At 36.3% G+C, this 20,666-nt stretch overlaps 4 protein-coding genes across 10 annotated transcripts; 1 reads left to right on the plus strand and 3 right to left on the minus strand.

Annotated features, from left to right (window-relative positions):
- Positions 1-489: 489 nt before the first annotated feature.
- Positions 490-13,894, minus strand: Sec16 (endoplasmic reticulum export factor secretory 16). Of its 7 annotated transcripts, none has more exons than XM_018548559.1 (16): positions 11,218-13,894; positions 10,822-10,907; positions 10,515-10,719; positions 9,516-9,622; positions 9,281-9,431; positions 9,060-9,198; positions 8,719-8,983; positions 8,462-8,631; positions 7,788-8,372; positions 7,263-7,706; positions 6,757-6,789; positions 4,644-4,880; positions 3,934-4,309; positions 3,645-3,718; positions 1,335-1,421; positions 490-709 (listed from the first exon to the last, which is right to left on the minus strand). In XM_018548559.1, the coding sequence occupies exons 1-16, from the start codon at positions 13,866-13,868 to the stop codon at positions 632-634; spliced, it is 5,688 nt and encodes a 1,895-aa protein (XP_018404061.1). In that variant the 5' UTR covers positions 13,869-13,894; the 3' UTR covers positions 490-631. The 7 variants fall into 7 exon arrangements, with proteins under 7 accessions (XP_018404061.1, XP_018404060.1, XP_018404062.1 ...); XM_018548558.1 differs by having other exon boundaries at positions 4,644-4,889; XM_018548562.1 differs by lacking the exon at positions 490-709 and adding an exon at positions 2,076-2,123 and having other exon boundaries at positions 1,351-1,421; positions 4,644-4,889.
- LOC108780752 (G-box-binding factor-like) lies at positions 13,891-15,748 on the minus strand. The gene is made up of 4 exons (XM_018548550.1): positions 15,684-15,748; positions 14,800-14,853; positions 13,997-14,711; positions 13,891-13,928 (listed from the first exon to the last, which is right to left on the minus strand). Exons 2-4 carry the CDS (start codon positions 14,803-14,805, stop codon positions 13,891-13,893), a joined length of 759 nt encoding a protein of 252 aa, XP_018404052.1. The 5' UTR covers positions 14,806-14,853; positions 15,684-15,748.
- A 615-nt stretch (positions 15,749-16,363) lies between these two features.
- Positions 16,364-18,130, plus strand: Sec22 (vesicle-trafficking protein SEC22). Its single transcript, XM_018548553.1, has 5 exons — positions 16,364-16,702; positions 17,149-17,258; positions 17,489-17,649; positions 17,716-17,862; positions 17,951-18,130. The coding sequence occupies exons 1-5, from the start codon at positions 16,628-16,630 to the stop codon at positions 18,097-18,099; spliced, it is 642 nt and encodes a 213-aa protein (XP_018404055.1). The 5' UTR covers positions 16,364-16,627; the 3' UTR covers positions 18,100-18,130.
- Positions 18,131-18,652: 522 nt separating this feature from the next.
- LOC108780753 (box C/D snoRNA protein 1) lies at positions 18,653-20,515 on the minus strand. Its single transcript, XM_018548552.1, has 8 exons — positions 20,496-20,515; positions 20,226-20,407; positions 20,056-20,147; positions 19,810-19,988; positions 19,534-19,728; positions 19,339-19,463; positions 19,059-19,254; positions 18,653-18,893 (listed from the first exon to the last, which is right to left on the minus strand). Exons 1-8 carry the CDS (start codon positions 20,513-20,515, stop codon positions 18,881-18,883), a joined length of 1,002 nt encoding a protein of 333 aa, XP_018404054.1. The 3' UTR covers positions 18,653-18,880.
- Between the last annotated feature and the right edge of the window lie 151 nt (positions 20,516-20,666).

The following is a 20,666-nucleotide window of genomic DNA, read 5'->3' on the forward strand; positions in this document are numbered from 1 at the left end:
AACGGGAATGCACTCGCGCACTTTCAAAACGATGATTAGCAAATGTATAAGTAATCATCTGGTGGAAATACGTGTTTAATAAAAACGGAAATCGGTGCAGAACTTTCAAATAAATTCATTACACTGCACACGAAATAACATTCCGTGAGAATTGATCTGAAAAGAGCATATTCTTTCAATTGAAAAGTGTACAATGAAAACTTTTAGTTTACAAATCATTATACGTGCTCGGACACAAATTATCTACGCCACATTGCAATCGCTAAAATTATATTTCCTCCTATATTTCCTATATTCCGCGTGGACATCTTATTCTAAATAAATTTAATGTAATATTTAATTCGCCATGATAAATACCATAACAAATTCAAATAGAATTTTAAATGTAAAAATTTATCTAGATAATTCGAATATGTGAAGTGTCTAAAAAGACGTGTATCTTCTAGATTCTTACGTACACATCTTTTCGAAAAAGACTATATGCACCGAGCATCACTCTAAAAAATATACCATTGTTGTCACGTTTTTTCTATACAGAAACAGATATTCACATTAAATACAACTACAATTATATAAGAAACCGTCTAATTTAAATAACAAATTATTTCTCATGAGTGGTTGCGAAAAATTATCACGGATGATATCTGCTAGGTGGCATGTTCTTCACCGAACGATCCTTCATGTCACTCGGGTTGAACATCATTGGTCCCTAGAAAATATTCTTGGTTTAAACTACATAAAATTAGTAAAAAGTTAATAATTTTACGTAATAACGTACTACAATAGAAAGTAAGTTCTTCAATTTTCGAGCTTGCACAATTTCTTATTTTAAAATTATTCGTATTAACTACAGTTTGTATGTAAGCAGTAAGGGAACATACATTTTTTTAAACCCTTATCCTTCGTTAAAAATACGTGACTGCGCATTTGTAATTTACAATGCGCAAAAAGATAAGACATAAATTGGAACAGTTATATGCATACATATATATCAACAAATAACAAAATTAAAAGTAACTGAACCGATGTATAAAGTTATTTTACAAAACCTGAATATATATATATATATAATCCTTTACCAAGTTTTCCTATGATTCTATGATTAAAAATCTTATGAAAGTAGCGATTGATAATGATTGATAAGCGTAAGCTAGTTTTAGTAAGTAGCGTTAAGTCATGATAAGAATCTTGCTTAGCACATGAATAAACTGATTAGAAGACAAAAATCGTACTAGTGTAATCCCCCGTCAACCCCGTAGTAATACTGTTTCGTAGTAATACTTCGGAAAGTGGTCACCTTGGAAATGTGGGAGAAGTTAATGCCATTGGATTACCTTGTTCCGTTGAAGGAGTCGCGGATCCCTCATTGTGTAGCTCTGCACCTCTCGTGATAACGAGCTGGTCGAGCTCCAGCGAGAGAGCTATATACCATACACAATACAATAATGTCTCACTAACAGATATTCACCACGTCGCTTGTGATTAGCTCTAGTCTTATTTTATATGTTTACGAATGTAATACCAATTTATGCACGATTACACGTTGCACTTATGCTTGCAAACATAGCTAAAAAATATAGCGTTTCAACGAACTTGTTTAACAAAGCATAAAGACTCTCTCTCACATCACAACGTGAAAATCGGTATTACGGTATATTTATGTTTTCATGTACTATAGCAGAACGTTTCAACAAAAAGTAAAAAAAAAAAATACTTTCATGCCTTGTGGTTACAGTGTGAGTACATAGACATTACTGAATATTCTTACAGAGATATTTTACAGAGGATATTTTGCATTACACAAAATCATTCACATAATTATTAACAAGGTATGCTCATTCTAGTGCTCAATAATGTTAATAATATAAAATAAAAACATGCAAAACAATATTAAATTGGTGGCTACATAAGATGTTAAACAATCAGCTTTAATTATGAAATGCACTACATACAGCGTTTCTTATGCAAGAAAGTTACATATATGTACATTTTCATGAAGCGATGGGTAAGAAGAAAGCCTGTGTGTAAAACATCAAATAATGATATGTAAAAATTAATAAAATGAATGTCCTTACTATGAGCAATAATTATTATTTGGCTACATCATTCTGCTTCCCCGACTGCTTGCATAAAGAAACATAAAAAGAAAGGTAAGATTAAACATAGGTACATAAAAGAAAGAATCCATAGCAAAGTGGAGAGATCTAATTGAGTATCAATGTCATTAGAATGAAATGTAGGAAGCAATAAAAGTGTATTTTAATTAATGTTATTAATAACATCGACGTTTTAGCGATTGTTTCTTCTGTTTGAATAGGGGGGGGGGGGGGGGGGGGGGAGGGTGGTAGGGAAAACTAGCATATAGTGCTGGAGCAGTCTAGTCCATAAATATTTCGTGAAAAATTTTTACTGATTGATCTTTAATAAACATATAATTACTGTGTATATAAATTAATAACGATCAATTCAAAGGTATCATGAAAAAATACTTTTGAGAAAAACAGACGATTTGCAAAACTAGGGAGATGAGTGTACAACTGTTCATCACAATGATTGTGTAGGGAACGTACAGAAAAAATTCGTTATGTTAACGTTATGGTTTCAGAAACACACTGAAACAAAGGCTAAGCTGCATACCAGAAAATTGCAGCCACAACGAAAGGGGCAATAAATGTATTGTGTAATATAAAGTTTAGTAAGAGACACAGATGTGTGTAGAATTGTATTATAAATGTATAGTTTGGCGTCGATAATATATATATATGGGGCATTCCACGCCAAGTGGGCCACTCATTTTGCGAAGTTTCATGGATTTCGTTCATATTGCTTGAACTTGAACAGTTTGATGAATAAAGACTCTATGCCGAATAATATACCTGTAGGCCAACTGGTTGCCGAACTATAGAGCCGTCCATTTTTGGGCTTTCTCGTCGCAGCGCTCTTTTCGCTTGTCATTAGTGGGCATGAGAGGCAAGTTTGAAAATGAAATGTAGAAGTTACCTTATAGAAAATTGAACGCTCTTCCACGTAAGAATACTTTTTTTTCGATCAGACGAGGGTATCGATTATGTAACTTTTTCTCTAGGGCGGAACGTAAAAAGTAAAAATTTTTTGCATGTATGTGTGTATATGTTCATACATACATTCATAAAAATTTTCACTTTTCACGTTTCCGCTCTAGATAAAAAGTTACATGATTGATACCCAGTTTACGACGATGTTTGTCAGTTTTAAAGTTTTCAAAATGGCGGTGCACCTAAAAAGCCAGCCTCAATTTTCTTTTAATATAGCTCAAAAGAGTAACAAAGTAGAGACCTGGAGCTACATTTTGAGCTATATTAAAAGAAAATTGAGACTGGCCTTTTAGGCGCGCCACCATTTTGAAAACTTCAAAACTGACAAACATCGTCGTAAACCGGTCTGATCGAAAAAAGAGTATTCTTACGTGATAGAGAGTTCAATTTTCTATAAGGTAACTTCTACATTTCATTTTCAAACTTGCCTCTCATGCCCACTAATGACAAGCGAAAAGAGCGCTGCGACGAGAAAGCCCAAAAATTGGGTGGCCCACTTGACATATATATATATATATATATATATAATTCAATATTTATAAAATCACACAAGTACTACGTGGCACTTACTGGGGTATTCTCCGCGACGTTTGCAGACGGCGGTGTCGGAGTTAGGAAATCCACAGGAGCAGTTGAATCATTAACTATCGTAATAAAAGCAACATTACTTTCTGACAAATTGTTTTTCAATATTTCAATTCTTATGCTATATTCTTTAATTCTCAAGTATTTTATTCATTTTACCTTTCGCTATTTCTAAATATTATATTTTCAAATACAGAGAAAAACAAGCTGAGAATCAAATTCGCACGAATAAAACCAAGAAGAATTAAAGAAATTTAGAAATTCGATTACTTACTTGGCGCGGGTACAAACATCTGCGGGGATGAGGTAGCTACAGGTACGAGTGGAGACATCATGGGGGTGGCCACATTAGACGATGCCACGCTACCTTGAGATTTTCCACCAGGATTCATCATGTCTACGTAATTGGCACGCATGTTTCTACCCTTTGGAAGTTTGAACATATTGCTACCAGAAGGCAATTTCGAAATATCCACCGCTGATGCATCCTCCTTGTATGCACTCGGTAAAGGCGGCTGCGGACCGCGTTCCACTGCCTGCGTTCGGAAACTCGTGTCGGTTGTTTTCGGCGGTGGGGCCAATGTCGCGGTACCGTTGTCGCCATCCTCATCTTTGTTCATCCACTTCTTAGCAACTGGATCCCATACAATCTGCAAAACAAAAGACAGAATTGATTACACGATTCCACTAATAATTTTTTTCTTCACTATTTGACGTTCGTATGTTAGGAAAAAAATCTAGCTAACAAATTAGAGTAGTATTAAGAGCAATTTGTTAGTCGATAATTAGCTGAAAATTACTCAAAAAAACCCTGGCATCATACTGGCCTGTTTATCGTCCGTCTTATAAGCATTGTTGTAACCATAAGTAGTATTCTATTACCAAAAGTATCCGCGCAAGCCCTTAACGACATAAAACATAAAACCGTCCGTCGTAATTTTTTAATGAGCTGGAGGAAAATACAAAGCAGTGGCAAATTCTTACCGTTGGGTTGCTATCGTCCGGCAATATCATTTGATTTTTCGGCTTGGGCGCGAGTTTACTGAACAAACCACCGAACCAGGAACCACCACTGTTCGAGGGTTTCTTCTCAGTTGTTTTTTCAGTCGTTTTCTTCGTGTCCGCCGCAGATTTAGCAGTCGGTCGTGGTGTTTCAAGCGCGTCTAATTCTTCCAATGGATCATACTGCTTACCCGTTGACGGTGTCATAGAGATTGTTGGCTGCGCAGGCTGAAATAAAATATACGATTGATCATCGCAAGCTTGTTCCAGCAAAGTTTATCACTATTTACTGTAACAATGCGAGTTCGCCTATCACATGCTAATTAAAAGTTTTGATCGCATTCTACAAAACACTTAAAAAATATGCGATACTCACAAATGTATTACAGTAAAACATGAGAAACTTTGCTTACCAGATTTATTTTAGGAATGATGTCGCTCTATATCTTGATATGTTGGGCGTTCAAAATATACAATCAGAAAGACATTAGAAAAAAATCATATTATCTTAGAAATCACAGATAAATGTAAAAAATTCAGATAAATTAGTTATTAAAAAGAATTCAGAACTTAGAGGACATGTGGTAAATATGAAACTTATGTGTGGAAATAGTTCTTAATTTTTTCTATGTGTAAATCAGTTTTTTAATCCACATTAATTAAGTCTTCTATTCATTTTAATAAATATTACATGGCCCCTAGGTCTGAAAGCTTTAATATCCGTTTATGTATAATAATTTACACTTTTATATAATAATCACTTGTGTTTATAATCTCAAAAAGTTCAAGGAAATGCATTATATGACAAAACTTTATTATGTGTGTTTGATGCCAACAGTAACAATAGATATATATATATATATATATACATTTAAACAATTTTTAAAATATTGGAACTTTGTAAAATTACACAATACTAATTAATGACACAAAACAAGATTCTTTATGTCTCTATTTCATCACAGTATATGGATTCTTTCCTCAGTAGTATTTGGATATTTTTCATGTAACATGTAAAAATTTGACTTTTGAGAGATAATATATGGTTACAATCAAATATATAAATCTATTAATAATTCTGATTTTCAATAATTTTTTTAAAAGCATTTACTATATAAAAAATATGTATTGCCAGATTAAAAAACAATGGTCTCTTAATACTTGAAGAAAATCCAATATAGAATTACTATTACATCTTAACTCTGTGTTTAACACGTACAGAAAAACTTGGGCACAATTATATACGCTTACAGATTATTTTTTAGTCGCATTTTATGGGCATATCAATGTCATAAGTTAAAGACGTACTATTTTTAGTAAAAGTATCATCGATTAGACGATTATTATTTCTAAATCTAAGAGGTAAATCAATCGGATATGTGCCTCCGAAAACTAGTGGCTTATATCTGGACGATTCGAAAATATTTTGCTCGAAATTATTGTACGACCACGCATCTACCGTATCGCAAATAACATCCTTTCTGCGAATATGCGGTGCAACTCTCATAACTTTCTTCTCCTCAAAGTTACAATACTGTTTTAAGGTTTGTGCTTTGTTATTGAAAGTAGCGTGACTCTCTTTGGTTTCGAAAGATAAGTCTGGCGCTAAAAGAGACTCGAGTTTCAATTTGTTAAATTGAATATCTAGATCTGTAGTCTGCAACACGGATAAATCTTCTTTATTCAGTTTGTATGGCGCCATTTCTTCTTTATCTACGGACGGATTACTTTTCTTAATCTTACACTTTAGGAATACCGGTAGTTGCAAGCACGGTGGTTTCGAAAATATAGAATCAATGCGTCTTGGTTTTTTAATATCTTTTGGATGTATCTTGTTATTTGACAAAATTTTTGGATAGTTCATAGTCAATTTGGGATACCTCTTACGAGAATTTGAAACTTTGACATCGAGATTATCATCTGACAGATTAAAGAACATAGGTACATGACCAGGAGTATTATCATCGAATGCAGAGGCGATATACGGATTTGATTTTACAGATACATTACGACGGCGTAACAAATTAGTACTGGTAACATTTGGCGATCTTTCAGGATCAAGAATATTATCCGAGATAAGTCCGTAATTACTTACTTCAGGTGTGGGTATTTTGTCTTCCCTTTCCGTCTGTCGGTGAGTAAGCATTAAAGAAAAACAGGTGAAAAATGTTAATTGTATAGACTTATATACTAGACTGTACGTTTCCATTGGAGACGTGAGGACAACATTAGTAAGAAAAAGCAATAGTTATTCATTTTCTTTCTTTGTTCAAATGCGCATTGTGTGACAGAGCATCTGATCAAATATTACCCTACTAATGTTGTCTTCATGTTTCTAATGGAAGCGTATAGTCTACTATATAAGTCTTTAATTAATTGTAATGCTTTATGGTAAATAATGTAAAAAAATTTTGTACAAAATTGAGATATAACATTTTTGTAAAGAATCAATGTTCATGAAACGATGAAAGTATGAAAGTAACATAAAAATTACATAAATTATACGATTATGAAGATGTGTAGATACATATTATAAGGAATATACGTAATGATTAAATTTTTGTATTAAAGATGGTGTAATATAGCTACTTTTTAATATACCTCATAGTTCCATTTGTCTTGTTGTTGCGAATTAGTTATTTCAGTCTGATCAGTTAAGCTCGGTGCAGACTGTTGCTGCCAGTTAGATTGTATATATTCGTTTCTTCCATAATTATTCTGATAATATGGCTGCTGGCTCCAATAATTCTGTTGTTGTTGATACTGAACAGATTCGTCTACGTTTTTCATATATTGCGCATTCGGATCATATGTATCTTGAATGTTTGTGGGCAAAGATAATGGTTGCCAATCTGATTGCATTTCACTCGTGTTAACTTCCATCATCGACGTAGGCCCGTCATTGTAATCGGGTTGTACAGTGTTCCATTGTTGTTGTGATGATAGTGGCGGTAGTTGCTGTTGCTGATGTTTTACTTCGTGAATTTCCTGATTTTCTATTATAGTACGAGAACCGTATGTTTCATCTTCAACAGCCTGTTTATCCTATAACAAAATTTTAATTAATGTTTGCACTAACATATACAGTAAAATTAAATATGTTATAAAAAAAAATCGTATAGTTACTTCATATTTTCCAACTATCTCCGCTAATTTATTAAGCCACGTTACATTTGCAGCATCTTCGATAGCGTCTTTATAGACTGGATCGTGATACTTAATTCGGTCGCCTAATACATGAACCGCTTCGACGAAGGATTTCTTGTATTTCGATGGATCGTTTGCGATATTTATTGCAATCTGTTCAATATACAATAGAGCTTTTTCTATTAATCCACAATCCACCATTTTCACTGTTAGATCAAATTTGAATGTTTGAAGGTCTACTAATGTGAAATGCGCTTCGCTAAGGTTTCGAGCGTATTCGTAAATCTCTGTTAACATGACTGCTTCCATAGTAAAGAATTCAGAATATGACTTGTTGTGGTTAGCACCGATCAACACGAGTTTAACTCCATTAGTTCCGTAAGCGCCAAAATCAATTTGCGCGAGTATGTAACAAAAATGTGCAGCGTGGATGTCGCCCCTCGCGAATAATGTATCTCCGAGAGTCGTTATTGATCGGCGATTAATTTCTGGATTAGTCGAGGTATTAGATATAATCATAGCTAAATGAGGCCGCCAATCGTCCCAGCGCGGATCTGCGACGCACTGCAGAAAAAAAAAGAAATAAACAATTAATATCATAACAAAAAAGCGTAAATAATTTTATCATAAAACAGATATAATATAATTCTTACCGTAACTATAGCAGGTATACGACCAGAATGCAGTTGATATAGGGTCTGCAGTGGATCGTGTGGTGGCAGACTATTTGCAAAACGAGTCATTACAGAAGCATGCGTGCGTTTATCCAGTTTACTAGCCAGGAAGAGAGCATGGCCCCAAAGTCCTTCGTTCATCGCGTACTCTATTATAGATAAGTAAAAAGAAAGAAGAGCAATTAGTGACAATCATAACGTTTAACGAGAAAAGAAACAAAGCCTTTTTTATATACCTAATGCTTCTTGAACCCGTCCATACAGTAATGTATCTCTGAATTCATCTGTTATTTGTTCTACTGTTTTTCGCTGCTTGGTTTCACTTTTTTCAGATAACGCTGAAATATCCTGGGTACTTCCGTCGCTGCCCGTTGCTCCAGATCGCTGCGATATTTGCGATTCTCTGCGTCCTACATTCTGAGATCTGATTTTATTTGCGTCATAAGGATAAGCATCCTTATTACGCAGTAAAAGTCCAGCAATATCGACGCCAACAACGTTCTGAATGGCAAATTTAAACCATATTATATTTATTTAAACAATTATAAATAATTTTTTTTAATAAAGTGAGACTTACTCCATTTTGCTGAATTAACATAATCATCAATTCGTATAACAAGATGTACGAAGCACGATCGATTATTTCTTCATTTATCACTGCCTTTTTAATTTTATTTTCGCAATATTCTATGATAGTCTTCTTATGCGTTACACCACTGTAACATCGTTACGTATATAGTATTGAATTGTACTTTTTTAATGCATATATTTGTATTGTATTTTTATGATTCTACTTACTTAATTAGAGGTCCTGGATATAATCGTAAATCGCGTGCAACAGGATCATGCGAGAGTAAGCTATCTACGCGAAAAATATCCACCTTAGCTCTTTCGCCATCAGCTGGATAACTTGGATGAACATGTATCAAAGATCCGATGGAAAAACATCCTATGAGAGAATGATTTTTTTAATTAACTTATTGATATTAAGTATTAATTAAAAAACATACAGAATTGATATCATAAATCATACCATATGCATGAGACGTGGAATATTTAGTCGGTGTCAATCTAGCAGAAGTAATTATTGTATCTTCCAATAATGACATATCACCCAATGTTCGTTTATCACCAGTAGTCCTGAAATAAACAAATAATAGAGAATCTTTAAAGCATTATAGAACATAAACAATATATTATGATGAATATGAAGACACATAATTATGTACAAAATAAGCATATTCCACTTAAATTTTGCAACAAATTTAATATAAACAAAATTAAGTTTTTTTTTTATAATTCTATATACATATATTTCTATTACAATAGAATTCCGTTTATCAGCACTCTTTATATACAAATTCATAACTGAACTCTCGTTGCCCAAAACGCGACGCCATAGTTTGAATAATAAGAGTTCGACGTATTCGACTTCAGTTTTCTATTATCGGTATTAACTAACTAATAGGTACTGATAGAGGGAAACTAATAAGCCTTTATTATCCGAATTATATACGGTTATCAAAACTATCCTATTCTTGGATAGGACAAACGGAGTTTTACTATATTTCTATACAGTTGTCGTATTATATAGTATTTTACTATACGTTATAATTATTATAATATATGGTTGATGCAAACTATTATGAATAATTCTACAGATTTTCTATACGATACATATATTTAACTAAAATTGTATGTATCATGATTGCAATTTTAAAATACTAGGAAGAGAGGAATTGAATTTTAGATAAGTCTAGCTTAAACATTTCGAACCGAGAGAAGACCCCCGGTCTCACCTATTAAAATTGCGACAAACCGTACTGCGCTCCCGCAGATTTCCGGCCCATCCAGAATATCCAAAATGTGGGACATGTAATGCCTTGTTGGGTGAATGGAAACATGCACTTAGGATTGGAAAAAATCTGACATACAATAAATGTGATAAAATCTGAGATAAGAAACAAAACTGACTTTTCAAGAACTCTTAACTTCTTTATTTTTTTTAAAAAGAAAAAATTTCAAAGCATACCTGTCGTCGCAAGAGCTACGGCCGGAATGAACACTGGCTCTATCCTCCGGATAATTGCTGACTCCTCTGGCAATGTGCTGTTGCTGATTTGCATAATATTTGTGGTACCACTCGGAATAGGCAGCAGGATTCGTCCGACGAAGGTTTTCAAGATATGCATAATAATTGTTACCATAATGAGCACTATAATCATATCCACTGTATCCTGCATATTTATAATTAAATATATATTTAATAGTTACTTTCACATAAAGAATATTATTTTTAATATATATTATATTCAAACTATATGATGCATCATATATACCATTGTATGCATAATAAGGATCTCTCGCACGCATGTAGTATTCACGGTCTCTATCATTGTAAGAAGATCTACTTGAAGGCCTAGAACTGAAAGAGCAAATATAAATGTAATATAAAATACAATAAATTAATGTGTCTAAATAAAACAGATCATTTTCTAAAATCAAACTTTAATACATATTCAGTTATTATAAATATCTCTTCCAAAATTATAAGAAGAAAAGGTGTACATAAAAAAAAAAAAGATTACAAGTCTATATAACATTAAATACAATCAGTATCAAAATTCAATAATGATAGTAGTAGCTAAAAATATCAAAATGTTATAATGATAGATCATTTGAACTTGAGAAATTTTTTATAAAAAAATAATAGAAAATAAACTGGTAAAATATACCTTCTTCCATAAGGATCATCGTAGTAGTCCCTTCTATACGAATCTCTAATATCGTAATCTTCGTATCTTCGTGATCGTCTATCATCCCTTCTCCTTTCACGATCTATATATTCTCTATCTCTAGGATCTCTAGGATATCGTGCATCGTAATCTCTTAGATCTCTGTCTCGACGACGTGGATCATCGCCTCTGTCTCTTCTGCGATCGTCTGGTCTTCTTTTACTGTCCCTTTCATCTAGATCCTCTTTGCCTCTGATTCTTCTGTCCATATCGTCTCTACCATGTCGATCCAAGTCGTCACGACTGTGATGCTTACGTTCATCTTCCCGATACGGAACATCCCGTCGCTCAAAGTCGTCGCGAGCACTATACTGACGATCATTATCGCCCACGCATCGGCGTTCGTAATAATAATCATCCTCGTATTCACGATCGTAGTACGCGTTCTTCCGATCATATTCGTACCGTCGGCGATCAGGACTTGGTCGTCTCTCTCTACTTTCGTCTCTACTGTTGCGAGATGTCTCATTTTCTTCATCCTCATAGGAATCCCGGCGATTTGAGGAGCTCGAGATACCCTGACTCTCGCTCTCCAGAGATGCGCCCACCGCTTCCTCACGTTTATTTCGTGATTCATTCGCCTGATCCTGCATCGCGGACATTGGTAAAGGGACCTCCGGAGGAGACCCAGTGACAACTCTACCACCCGTTGTCCTGTCGTCCGACAACTGCGTGACGTCGTTGGAAGATGCTCCGCCTGGTATCTGTCTACGTTCCGCGTCTGTTTGCTGCGCAACTTCGTCAGGCTCGTTGCCTCTGCCGAGAACTTCACGAGTCTCGCTCGGTTCCATCATTATCTGCGACTGCAGCTGATACCTCTCTTCACCCGACGGATCATTTCGCGATGGAAGAGGCTGTTGCGGTGGAAGAGAACGTTCCCTACCCGAAGGATCATTCCGCCGTTCTAACGTGTCCGTATCACCTCGTAATAACAGAGGAACATTTCTTTCTTGCCCTGGAAGGACGTCGCGACGTTCCACTCTATCAGGTATATTTCTAACTTGTATACTTTGTTCCTGACCCGATGGATCATTCCTTCTAGGATCGGGCAGACGTTGTCCAGTTTGCATTTGATGCTCCTGACCTGTAGGATCGTTTCTACGTGGATCTATGGTACTCGATTGCCCCGGTACTTCACGTAGGAAGGGAATATCGTTAGGCACTTCATCATTCTCGTCATCTTGGTTTGGTGGTGTTGGTTCATGTTCCTGATGTGAATCCGTCAACTCGCCAGTCTCTAAAAACGTATTTCTATCATTGGAGGCGAATTCATAGTTATCCGGCATTTGTTCCGCCAGAGGTGGATGAGATCGGGTTTGCTGCTGCATCGACAGCACTTCGACGTTGTTCACCTCCTCTCTGAAATCTCGAATATTCGTTGTTTCTTTGGGACTCGCGCTCGGCTTGGGATCGTTGTCCAACGTTTCCTTGTTTATAGAATCTCGTGAACCGTAGATATCGCGCTCCTTCAGCGTTGCAGGCGCAACAACCTCGACGTTTATGAAATCTGATGATTGTTGGATGTTCTCATAGTTCTCGACGTTCTGCTCAGGAACGTTCCACTGTTTGGAAGGTGGACGCGAATGATCTTTCGCATACCATGCATTCTCTAACGTGTTTTGATTATACCATTGATCATAACCGCTTTGTGAGATACTATCCGTTATTTTAGCAGAACCACTTTGATATGTATTCAACATTGATAGAGGACCGACAACTGACTGGCTATCGACAGAATGAGAATTCTCTATACCGCTTGCAGCGTAATCCGGAGGTAACACGGGGATATTATCGGGAACAGAATTATCTCGAATATTCGCGACATTGAAATTAGCAGGGTGTTGAGCTCTCTCTTCTTGGAGAACGGGGTTTGAATGTACTTCTAACGATTCATTTGAAGGATCTACATGTTTCCCTGACTTACTACTAAGATTAAGATGACCAAAACTACTGGTTAATTCATCTGCGGTTGTAGAACCAAAAGAACGGTTATCCTTTTCGCTAAGAATGGTTTTAGAAAGATCATTTTTTGGTGTATCATCAGTAAGTACATTCAGATTATGGTGATCTCCAATTGGTGACTTGATATCGCTCGATTTTGCGTGACTGATGGAATCGTGAGGCGATATAGTTGGTGTGATAGAAGCTACTGCAGCTAGCTTCTCTTTCTCTTGTTCATTATTATTGGGTGTATGTACAATATTTTCTACACTCGTAGGTATAGTTGTAGATGGTGGGGCATAGTGGAATGGCGCTACGTGTGGTTGTTGCCATTCGTTTACGGCAAATCTAACGCTGTTATTATCATGTGCTACGTTCTGAGTAAACGAACTGTTATCTGCACCCGTTGGTTGCAACCATTGTGTAGAATGTACAGATTCGTTTTGCGTGTTAGAATGTCTCCAATTGTGTGAGGCACTGATATTGCCCGACTGCGGCCAAGAAGAAAGGGTGTCATCTACGTCATTTGTTTGTATTAAATGCGCGGATTGATGTTGGAACTCGCGATTTTGATTATGCCATTGATTCGATACGGTATTAGATGTATTACTCGCTTCGTTACTCTGTTGCTCATTGATAGACCAGTTCATAGAATGTTCCTTACTGACCCCCTCAACAGGCGCATTGCATATTTGCAATGGTTGCGCACACTGATTGCTCATATTGTCGATTGTTGACTGTTGCATCTCCTGCAACTTATTTTGATCCTGCCACTGACCTAGCGTATCGGTATGATTCTGCCAATTACGTTGCAATGGTAAGTTTGTTGCATCGTCTTTACTCCAGTTATAACTGTTATGTGCCGCCATCGGTGGTGGATGCAATGGTGGTGGTTGATCCTTTTGGCTCTGGACAAGTCTTTGCTGAGTATAAGCTGCATTTGACGACTGATGCTCATTCGGCCATTGAGCATGCTCATAACCAGATTTCGCGTTGTTCTGTCGGGGTGGCAACGGATACTGCTGATTTTGATTATAATTCGCGTAGGGCGGGAAAGAATCTGTGTAATTCGACCCAGTCTGATGAGTGGACTTTGACCTAGGAGTGTCTCTGCCTGACATGGAGTTCTGGTTAAGTACATCGGACGTATTACCATTAAGATTATTGTAATAATGGTTCTGCACAGAAGCAGATATCAACTGTCCTTGATTCTGATACGAGGGTATGTAATGCTGTTGCTGTTGTGATGATGGTTGCTGCGGTGGTAATTGCTGCTGCTGGGTATCTGACTGTTGGTCCAGATTCCAGTCCCAGGGATCCTTCCATGTATCACTGGCATGTTTTGACTGATTCACAAGAGACTGCTGGGTGGTATCATTTGGTGGGACATCTGATTGAGGTCCAGACATGGGCATCCACATATTTTGGTTGCGTATTCCATACGCAGCTGAATGATCCACCCGAGATCTGGTGGGTCTAGCTCGATAAGGATTCTACGAATGCAGTTAAATTATTTTAACATCTAAATCACTTAATCTGTTGTATAACTTATGACTTGTAAAGTATCCGACATATACTTACATTCATGCTGCCTGCTCAGGACTTTGAGGCCTGATTCACAGCAATCTTTGAGATCTGTAAATGCAAACGATACAAAATAAAACACACATGTGATGAAATATCTCAAATAAAAATTCAACAGACAGCATAGATTAAGTAAAAATCATAGAAATACGTTCTCTAAGTTTTTTTTGCAGTAGATTGAATTAGTCTTAAAAAAAAATTAAAAAAAGTTAAATTTTCAAATTTTAAGAGCAAGATTTTACTCTTCAAGGTAAGATTCACTCTAAAAATTCTAGAGAGAATGACAAAACATTTTCATACAATTCTATCGTGCGTATTCAGTGTACATGTGTTACTTTTACACGATTGGCAATACACCAAGAATAATTTTCGCTGTCATGTAACGACCTGAAGAAGGAAAGTTTATCGTCAAAACATTAATGTTCAATGGATCAACTCGGCCATTCGCGCGATCTGAGGAAAACGCTTGTCATTGCGACACTGACAGCCTTAGTACACGGGGGTGAATTATAAATAGGTCATTAACCGCGAGTTTCCGTGGCACTGGATGATTTCCGAAGGTTCCTCAGTGCGTCGAAGGGAGAAAAGGAAAACGAATACGCGACGAAAACGATTCTTAAGTGTACCTATATGCGACGACATTGTTTCGTAAACCTTGGCGAGCGAAAGGAGGGCCTTCGACCATATAATAACCGATGAGGAGTCCTACCAGCCGAGGAATCTCGGCCCCGACGGTGCGGAGGCGGTCAATTTAACGTAATTATGTAATCACGGACGTGGCAGAGTGGCTTCCTGGTCGTCGCCGTCCGGAAAGCGCGGCGAGACCGCAAGGTTCGTGTGACCAGCTGGGAGAGTCGACCTTTGCATACGCGTTCACTCACCTAAAGCTATCGCGTTGCCGTTTCCACGCGTCCGGTATACGCATTATATTAGCCGTTGCTGTCGCACTTCTGCGGGTCTCTCCTCACGACGAAGCAAACGTCGTCGTCCTCGTCGTCGATAGCCGCGCGCGCTCAATCTTAGTTAGGAGTACGCGGACATTTCGACGTACGCGTGAAAGTAAGACAGACTCACGCAGAAAGGAAGAGAGAGAGGCAAACACGACTCGGTCGAGCACGTCACGAATCCTTTCTCCCCCACGGCGACTTTCCAGTCTGTTCCAGTCTTTCCACGCGAGCGGAACCGGGACGAACGTCAAACGCCGAGGCCGGAAGCCGAGCCGAGCCGAGCGCGCGCGCGCGCGCAAGATGGCGACTGAGATGGCGACCGCCCCGGTCGATTCGAACGCGGCAATATTTCTCAACAGGCAATTCCTTTGATTTTCTCGCAGGAAGGAAGACGACACAGCAGTAACCATTCGTCTCGAAAACGCGCAATTTCCTTGCGACTCGCGGTGGTAAACTAGTGTGTACACTTTTGGAACTTGAAATAAGATAGATATATAGGTTTGATGTTTGGCGAAAGTGAGAAAAAGAATTCTAGTGCAATTTGGTGCAGGAATAAAAGAGACAATCTCTTGACGATGCGCTCGCCAACGACGCGGACGACGTCGACTGGCGACGCGAAGCGTACAGTGCGTACACCTGTTTGCCCACTCGGCGGATAAGCGATCGTCGTCGCGGCCGAGCGATCGGCGCGCAGATCGACCGGATCGACTGACGTGGTGGGTCGGGAGTGGACGCGCGGTGGCCACATCGGCGATCAGTTCGAATGGTCTTCAGACGTTGAAGTCGCCGGACAGCGCGACGATTGTGCGATTAATTCTTCTCCTCGCTCATTCCAGACCAGGGTCACCAGGGATCGGTGAATTGATCCTCGCGACAGGATGGTCCTGTTCACGATAATCGCGAGGGTGGCAGACGGCCTACCATTGGCGGCCACTATGCAGGACACTGAGCAGGTTAGATGTGTGATGAAACATCACCTCATTCTTACAAGTCCATCATCACACTTCTGCAATTGTGTTGTTCTCGACGGAAGTCTTATTACTGACAATATGGGAGAAGGGGTTCTGAAATTTATTTATTAAAAGTAACTGTTTCTTTTCACCAGTGTAATTAACTTAAATCTTGCTCCATCCTTTTTTTATTTTTCTAACTAGATAAAGATATATAGATTTTATAACTAGATAAAGACAGAGATTAAAGTAAATCTACATTGTTGGAAATGGACATAAAGGTTTAGATTTTTTAAGCAAATCTCTCAATATTTGGACTGGCATTTGTTTACTTGGATTTTGTAAAACTTATTTTTGTCTATATATATATTTGTGTATAATTTATTTATATGTATTTATATATTTCATTAGACTTATGCAAATTGATTATGTTCTATTTTGTACCATAGGATGGTAAGAATATTGTGGAATATCAGAATCAAGCTAAGATGCTATTCAGAAAACTAGGTCCACAGTCTCCAACAAGATGTACTCTCGAAACTGGACCATATCTTTTTCAGTAAGTGACAGTTGGGCTGTAGTTGAATTACCTATCTGAGAGTGTCCCATTGATATTTATTGTATCCTTATTCACTGAAGTAGGATAAAATGATTTAATAATTTGGTCACGTAATAAAGATTAAAAAGCTCAAAGCTTACAAAATGATACACTCGAGTTGAGAACCTAAATGTCCTTAGCAAGTTTCATCTATCTATTTTTAAGCAGTATATATTATATTTTGTTTATAGCTATTTAATTGAAAATGAGGTGTGTTATCTGGTACTATGCGAAAGGAATTATAGCACGCGCACAGCTTACAGCTACTTGGAAGATATAGCACAAGAGTTTCATGTTCAGTATGGAAAACGTGTAAATACAGTGACCAGGCCTTATACCTTTATTGAATTCGGTATGTTATAAATAACTGTGTAAGTGTGTTAACTGAATATATCGCTTTACATTGTTTATTTCTCAGATACATACATTCAGAAAGCTAAAAAGATCTTTATGGACAGTAGATCTCGCAGAAACTTGAATACGCTTAACAGCCAGTTGCAAGATGTACAAAGAATCATGGTACAAAATATCGATGATGTTTTACAAAGGGGTACCGTACTCTCAGGTAATATAGGACTGTTCCGTTTGTGTAAAAAGCTATAAACGCAAATGCAGAAATCTATGTGTACTAAAATATTATTTGTATTTTGTAGAATTGGATTCAAAGACCCAAAACTTGTCTATGTTGTCGCAGAAATATAAAAAAGACGCGAGACATCTAAACAGTAAATCAATGTATGTGAAAGCTGTTGCTGGTCTTATTGCATTTTTGGTCTTTCTGTTATATTTCTTTATTCTTTAGTTAAACAATGTGAATAAAACAAAACTGATATACGACAAAAAGGTATTCCATTTTCAAGAATAGAATGTTTTTGTTTATCTCGCTCATTATGGAGTATTTGTGTGATTTCAACATTCGTTTATAGAAGAGAGAAATTAAAATTTTACGTACAAGATAAAAACTGCGAAAATGTATTGTATTATATTCATACATTTAAATTGATCCATGTAAAAATTATGTTTATAAAAAAAAATAGCATATAACAAAATATTAAATGATTTTTTTAGTGTTGTTCAATGACAAAATAATATTTTGTTATATAGAAATGAATAGACATAATATTTTTATTATAATATTTTTATTGAATCGTTCTAATAATCTTGTGGAAGGGATCTAGTAATTTCTACATAAAAATGATACAATATATTCATCATTTTAAAAACAGCAAATATTTGTGCGATTTATTTATTTTCGTAGTTTGTAATAATGAAAAATAAGTTATCTCTATTTATACAATATACATTATCAACTGGAATAAAAATTTGTTTGAAAAGTAGAGGTACCATGAGTTTTTTTTACTAAAAAGAAAAAAAGAGATATCATCAACAGTATTTATCATTCCTTGTACTTATGAATTATATTTATCACATCTTTGTTGAATCATACATTGTTGAAAAATGCAGGTTGTGTGAAATTCCTCTGTAAAGACGAGTCCCGAGTTAGTATAAAATAAATTCTAAAAATATATTTATTACTTTTTAATGCGGTGGTATTTTTGAGTGGTGTGCAGATATATGTATCATCAGTATACGCGTCTAAAAGGAACCAATTAAGAAAAAAATGTATTATAGACGATCATATGCATCATTAATGTTACTACATTTGTACTTCATCTGTATTAAAATTATAACGATGATGTATTTACAATAAAAAATATCCATATATAAGTCAATATTTATAATAATGAACATAATTTTTACATTTTTATTAACTCTTCGTAATTTGGTATATTAAGCGATTTTTTTCTCTTTCGTTTCATATTCTCATCATCGGAATCCGAAAAATCATTGAAGAAATAGTTTATTGATTCATCTTTCTTGTTATCATTGGGCCTGTTATTATTGTATTTTTTCTTCGCTCTGTAACTTGTACACTCTGCATCACTCGTTTCTTCATCTAAAAAATATGTATATAATATACAGATCTATGACAATATATATTGATAGTACTGCAGTGGTTATTGTAATAAATAATATTTACCAGTGTCTATAATATCGTACATATTTAAGTGATCTTTCATAACCACATGCAATGTTGGAAACTCCACTATAGTCTTATTCTCCAAATTTTCTTGCAACGTAAGCATAAGATCCAAATCATAAAACCTAAGAGATTAATCAATTACAATCAATTAAGTACTTTAACTATAAGATGAGAAAACAAAGAAATATCTACCTGGACTGTGCCTTCTTTATTTTCTCGGCTTTTAGAAGAACTTTGATATTAATTAATCCAGCTGCTCTATAAAACTGTAATTTATCAGCTAAAAGCAGTTTTGCATTTAATTTTTCAATGTCAATCTCATCTATCGCAGAGATTGGATCTAAAACTTGTTCCACCAATGCTGATAATCTCACATTGTCTAGGGCTCTATAATAAACATAATACTATATTATTTATTACTTAAAAACTGATTATTAACTTTTAGAAACAACATGCAATTGTATGTACCTATCTACTGTGTACTTTATGTTTTCAGCTTGTGGAAAAATCCATTCTAGACGCCAGAATAACTCGTTGTTCTTCCAATTAAGGTACGTAGTATTCTCCTTGTGGCGATTAAAGACTTGCGGCATAAATAACAGCAATACCTTTCTACAGGACGCGGCACATCTCAATTTATGTAGGTGCTGAAAAAGAAGACACTGTGACTTTGTGACACCCTAAAAATATATACAAAAAGAGAAAATATCGTACCACTGGTAGAGCAACTTGGCGAGTATATTTTATCTCTGGATTTCTCTTCTTTGTATCAACTAATCTACCAACTTGCTCAAGAAAGCGATAATCTGGAAAATATCAAGTGTTAAAATTTTAAGATGTCTCAGGTAACTTAAACGGAGAAAGGATTCCGTCTTTATACTTACCGCTCAATAAATCTAAGTCGCTAAACGACGCTAAAGGGACGAACTTTGTTGGATCCCGGATCCCATTGCACTCCAGTTCCTTCTTATGAACATTCACGCACGTGAGAGAGCATGTTCTAACCTCACATTTCGGGCAGGTGTACCGCGCCTTAGCCGCGCCGCATACCTCGCAATCCTCCAATCTATAAATAAAGACAGAAATAAATTGACTCTCCGATAATCACTGTTGTGAGGGATTTACGTTCATATATGTCAAGCATTTCTACTTACTTGCCCTTGGTGGTTGCCATCTTACTTTTACTTGCCTTGTGGGCATCGACATCATTTGGGCGCATTCAGCAGAAAAGAGCGCTACGAGAGCGCTCGCTGTTATTGGTGTATTCTTCTAGATCATCCAATCAGAATTTTAAATCTGGAAGAATATACCAATAACAGCGAGCG

This window comes from Cyphomyrmex costatus, unplaced genomic scaffold, assembly GCF_001594065.2.
Source record: "Cyphomyrmex costatus isolate MS0001 unplaced genomic scaffold, Ccosl1.0 scaffold732, whole genome shotgun sequence".
Taxonomy (NCBI): Eukaryota; Metazoa; Arthropoda; class Insecta; order Hymenoptera; family Formicidae; genus Cyphomyrmex; species Cyphomyrmex costatus.

What these genes read in the sequence shown, in the direction of transcription:
- Sec16 (XM_018548558.1), bottom strand. Translation starts at nt 13,868, where the DNA reads ATGAACTGGTCTATCAATGAGCAACAGAGTAACGAAGCGAGTAATACA. An exon ending in GATGATCCTTATGGAAGAAG is followed by an intron (nt 10,908 to 11,217) that starts GTATATTTTACC and finishes TTGCTCTTTCAG; the next exon opens with TTCTAGGCCTTCAAGTAGAT. An exon ending in TATCCAGGACCTCTAATTAA is followed by an intron (nt 9,199 to 9,280) that starts GTAAGTAGAATC and finishes ACGATGTTACAG; the next exon opens with TGGTGTAACGCATAAGAAGA.
- LOC108780752 (XM_018548550.1), bottom strand. An exon ending in GAATCATACCGATACGCTAG is followed by an intron (nt 13,929 to 13,996) that starts GTCAGTGGCAGG and finishes ATGAGCAATCAG; the next exon opens with TGTGCGCAACCATTGCAAAT.
- Sec22 (XM_018548553.1), top strand. Translation starts at nt 16,628, where the DNA reads ATGGTCCTGTTCACGATAATCGCGAGGGTGGCAGACGGCCTACCATTG. An exon ending in CTATGCAGGACACTGAGCAG is followed by an intron (nt 16,703 to 17,148) that starts GTTAGATGTGTG and finishes TTTGTACCATAG; the next exon opens with GATGGTAAGAATATTGTGGA. An exon ending in ACTGGACCATATCTTTTTCA is followed by an intron (nt 17,259 to 17,488) that starts GTAAGTGACAGT and finishes TTTTGTTTATAG; the next exon opens with CTATTTAATTGAAAATGAGG.
- LOC108780753 (XM_018548552.1), bottom strand. Translation starts at nt 20,515, where the DNA reads ATGGCAACCACCAAGGGCAA. An exon ending in GCCAAGTTGCTCTACCAGTG is followed by an intron (nt 19,989 to 20,055) that starts GTACGATATTTT and finishes CTTCTTTTTCAG; the next exon opens with CACCTACATAAATTGAGATG. An exon ending in ATAAAGTACACAGTAGATAG is followed by an intron (nt 19,729 to 19,809) that starts GTACATACAATT and finishes TGTTTATTATAG; the next exon opens with AGCCCTAGACAATGTGAGAT.